We start from the raw sequence: 4,767 nt of genomic DNA on the forward strand, positions 1-4,767 counted from the left end.
GGCTTCACAGTTGCAACAAGGAGCACAGATTTTTTTTCTATTTTAAAAAGTCCAGTGAGAGGAAACCTTAAAAAAAAATTTTATGAGATGTGCCGAAGACAGCGATTTTGGTAAAATCTCATAATTTTGAGTAGTTTAAGGACCGTTAGAAAGTTGTAAATCCAACATTTCTTTGTATTTTTACAGTTTCTGACAGACAAATTTAAAGAAACAACATGTCCATCAAACCCATCGGCCGGTTTTGGGGTTCAGAGGTTTAAAGCAGTACAAAAAGCTTAATTCTGAGATATTCTGTTGGGGTGTAAATCTAAATCACAACTGTAACACAACTGATTGTGCAGCTCAGTCCTGCTGGGCTGTTCACAGGTTACCCGGTCGTCTCTTGTTGTCTCCTCGTGGCGTCTGATTGTTCGCCTCAACGCGCGGCGTTTACAGTCACTTCCAGAATTAGAGCTGGCTTGTTTACGTCGTTCATCTCGACTCATTTCCTCCTCGCCGCCGGCTCTCGCTCGAATTTCCTTTTTTTTTTTTTGGCACCATTTCATTTCATTTCCTTTCCTTCCATTTTCTCGCGAATTAAGCTCTTTGGCAATCACTGCGTAAGTGTAGGAGTATTGCATTCGCAGGCTTTTTGTGCCCAAACGTGTGAGGACGGTAATCATAAGGCCTCGTGAAATGGCTGTTTTCCAAAAAAAAAAAAAAAACTGTCTTTGATTTACAGGAAGACTTAAACTCGTCCTCCACCTGCAGTGGACGCAAAAAATCAGAGGCTCCTCCAGCCGCCACTTACCTGCTTCTACTGTGCCGTCGCTCCATTCAGTTTGAGAAAGGTCAGGGTATTAAAAATGATAGCTTCATGTGTCAGCGCTGGAGAAATCCTTTTAAAAACTTTTTCTTCACAAAAAGAAAAAGTGCCTTCATAGTCAGGGGAAAAAAAAGTCGACCGCGCTGTCGTCTTCAATTTGTTAAAAAAAAAAAACTTCTTTATGGTTACAGGACACTTTTCTTCTTACTTTCCTTTTAAAAGTTGTTCCTGAAGAATGGCAGGTTGTCTTCCAGACATGGTATTTCAAAAAGCAGCTTCCTCTGCTCTCACTGAACAGTTTTGAATTCAGACGACCGGCGACTTATAACAGACGTTGTTCTTTTTCCTCAGAGTTCAGCTGCTTCTCCTGCCGTTTCCCTACCGAGGTTCTTACCTTCTGAGATCTCGTTGGTTTCCTCGTTGGCGCCGCTGCTTTGTCTCTTTTGGGACTGAGTCATTTCCACAGCTGATTGCTGAGCTGGAAGGAAAAACACATAATAAAACAGTAATAAGTGGCGGGAGAAGAGCTCCACAGTGTATAAGTAGGGGTGTAAATAGACCTTAATTTTGTTAACTATTAAATTATCATCAAATATTGAGATTCTCCGACTATAGATTTTCTCTGTTTATTCCTCTGCTATGACAGTAGAGACATGGGGAACAAATAAAACAGAATATTGCCAAAATTGAAACAACAGATAGCATCAGCCATAATAAGAAATATTAAACTATGACTGTATTTAAACATTTATGTAAGAAACAAGGCAAAATTCTGTAACTGAAAGACATTTGAGCACAGTTTGATTTAAGTTAAGGTTTGAATAAGTCTGTGAAGACTGATGGTTTGTATTGTAGTACAGCCTGCTCCTTAATAGTTTATTTATTTGTACACCATCAGTCAGTGAATCACTCAGTTGAACTTCTGCGGTAGGAGTGAAATCAGTTTTCCAAAAATTCCAAAGACACCAGATAGAGCTGCATATTTACTGGAATATAAGTTATGATTTTAGCTTCCCACATATCGACATTTAAAATACGTTGCTCACAGGAAATTCATTTCATACAAAAAAAGAACATAAGTCACTTAGGTTCTGTTTGGGTAAATCTGACTTTAGTGCACCTTATTTCACTCTTCAAGTTCATTTTTAGTCTCAGATGTCTGAGTTTTGCAGTAAATGTGTGGAGACTAGAGGCTTCTCTGTGCACAACTGTCTACTCATGCATGTGTGAGACGTTTAGGGAACACTGGTTAACTGTTGTGTCAATTGAAAAGCAGATGTTAAACAAGTGAAGCATTTTGGGTACAGTTTCATTCATATTTTGGCTCTGATTTCAGGTGAAGATGATCTGAAGTCTTATTTTGAAGTAGACTTGTACATTTGTAGTAAAAAAAATAGAAAGAAAAAAAAATCTAATTAATGAATAATCCTGATCTCAACATGCATCAAAACAACTGTGATTATCATTCTGGCTATAATCAAGCAGCCCTATCATCAGAGGGTTTGCACTATGAAGCAAGAGTAATGGATTAGCAGGTACGTTGAGCCTAAAACCAGAGTTGAACAGTCAAATGTTAAAAACCTTGTTTTACAGGAGCACACTTGGAGCCCGATGAAGAAAAACAGGATAACAAAAAAACTGATAACTGTTGTGACTCCCATTGTCTCTGATTGGTGTGTGTGCGTGTGTGTGTGTGTGTTGAGTATGAGTGTGATATTGTTTGTTTGTGCGTGAGGGAAGGGTGGGAATGATTTTAAGGTGATTTTAATCTGTAAAGCACTTTGAATGACATTATTGTATGAAAAGCGCTTTAGAAATAAAGATTGACTTGACTTGATTGGAGCTCAGGTTTAGTTAAACTGGGCTTACACAAACAAAGCCTGGATCATAGTACACCCCTCAGGCCGACCCTGTTTTGACATTTTAGCTTAGCTTGACTTCTAATGTTGAGCTTTTGGTATCAAAACCTTGAGCAGCTGCTCCACATCGTTTCACTCAGCGGTGCAGCACCAACGTATACGAGCACATAACACTGCTTCTTTCGCTTTGAGGAGCAGATTGATACTCTAAATGCTGAGTCAAAGGGCTTTTTCTACTCCGACATAAATATAGGAAACACCTGTGGATGTGTGCATTCACAATCCTCCTTAAAAGCTCTGCGTGCAGCGCTTCTGTTTTCCTGAATCGCAGCACGACGAGCAAATACCAGCAGGCTGCTGAATGTCAGCCACCGAAACTAAGTAAACAGTTGGCGTACTTCTGTATTCAAAACCACAACGCCGAGCCGAGGCGTGCTGCTGCTGTTTGATTTCTTTGCTCCACTCGTGTTTCTTCTCCGTCTTGCGGCAGCGGCACAGCATGAGCGGCATTAGGCCGAGGTGTTGCTGAACGCCGGAGGTCAGCTTTGAGATACGACTTTCTCACATGGCCCCGAGTCACGAAGTGCACCGCTGCTGTCCAACTTTTTAAAGCCTCTTGTGGCCACACCCCAATCAGTGATGTCACAGCAGGCTTCGTGCCAATCACAGCTGATGGAGCAACACCCGCTGCGACATCACTGATTGGAGCTGCAATTTGGTGCCACATCGCAATCGACCGGGCAGCAGCTTTCTGCCGTGTGTGAGTCAACATGGAGGCCACCTGTCACATGGAACACGTTGTTGATCTTACAGTTACAGCAACTTTTAGTGACATTGTGCGTTGTCCTTTTCGTAAAGCTCCAATCTGAAATCAGCATTTCTCACACTGACCCTTCAGAAACCCACTGAGAGTGAATGATCAGGAGGAACAACACCATCCTGCAGATGTGTGGAGAAAAGTCTGACGAAGCAGAGGAGCTGAGAGCGGACCTCGAAGATGAAAGAAGACGTATAAAACCCAGATGGACGAACCAGAAATAAACTGGTTTTACTTGCTGTGTTACTTCTGGGGTACAAATCAAATTAAATCAGATTTTATGTTCTTATCCTGGTTTTTATCCCAGAGATTTATTTTATTTCCCTAAGGTTTTTAACAGTTTTATTTATCTTGATCTTATTTATTTTATCTCATCTTCTTACTTCCTTGCTGTTATATTGATGAATGGCGGAACACTGAGCACTTTTTCATCTGGTCTGTTTTGTCTGGTCACTTGATCTGCCTTTCAGCTTCAATGTATATTTTGTTTTGGAATGCTAAATGCTATCATTTGCAAAACAAATCCACCCACGGGTATTAATAAAGCAACCTTGAACCCTAAAATCAGTTGATCATCGTAGCCACAAATGCATTTACAGGAAAAAACAAAGGGCAAAGAATCTAAGTTTAATCTCAGTGGAAGGATCTTATCTACTATTTAATTTACATTAATGATTATATACTCTATTTAAGCTGTAAGATGATGGGAGCATGCAAAATGTACAAAGCATATTACAGATTCCATATGAAGGATAGCAACAGTTTGATTCATTCCTCTAGTTGATATATTCAGGACAAACTCGACTGGAGACATTTCTCATCATTGAATCTTGCATCTTTTTTTACCTTCATGTTTGGCCTGAAGAGGCTTGCTCTCCTTTCCCCCTCTGACTGCGATGATCTTAAAGTTGTATTCTTTCGACGGGTCAAAGTTTTCGATGATGAGCTTCGCGTCCTGCTTTGATACCTCGACCACCTTCTGGCCTTCACCTGTTCAAACAGAGCAAACACTCAGCAGCTGCAGTCTGACGATCACAGAGAAGAAACACTTGCTGCTTTGAATCGTGAGCCACACGCAGGAATCTTTCGAAGGGTTCATTTAATTGTCATCCAGTTTTTGCAGCCTCCCGTGTTGTGTGGAAGCCAGCATCTACAATTAGCTCGCACTGAAACGAGCTGCTCATTAGATTTGTGAACTCCAAGCAGTTTTTTTTTGGCAGTTTTTTTGCTCTGGTTACATTTTTACTCACTGTGGGTTCAAGTCTTGCACCTCTATGGAAACAGCA

At 40.7% G+C, this 4,767-nt stretch overlaps 1 protein-coding gene across 1 annotated transcript in view; it reads right to left on the reverse strand.

The window, feature by feature from the left end:
• The window catches only part of LOC103362059 (collagen alpha-1(XIV) chain-like), a gene marked incomplete at its 3' end in the record, with an annotated part of 152,543 nt that overhangs the window by 121,581 nt on the left and 26,195 nt on the right, over positions 1-4,767 (reverse strand). The window contains exons 4-5 of the mRNA XM_008288317.1: positions 4,328-4,471; positions 1,200-1,283 (exon numbers count right to left, since the gene is read on the reverse strand). Coding sequence (XP_008286539.1) covers positions 1,200-1,283; positions 4,328-4,471 — 228 coding nt within the window. The remainder of the gene's footprint in view (positions 1-1,199; positions 1,284-4,327; positions 4,472-4,767) is intronic.

Source organism: Stegastes partitus, unplaced genomic scaffold, assembly GCF_000690725.1.
Source record: "Stegastes partitus isolate 25-593 unplaced genomic scaffold, Stegastes_partitus-1.0.2 Scaffold552, whole genome shotgun sequence".
NCBI classification, from domain to species: Eukaryota; Metazoa; Chordata; class Actinopteri; family Pomacentridae; genus Stegastes; species Stegastes partitus.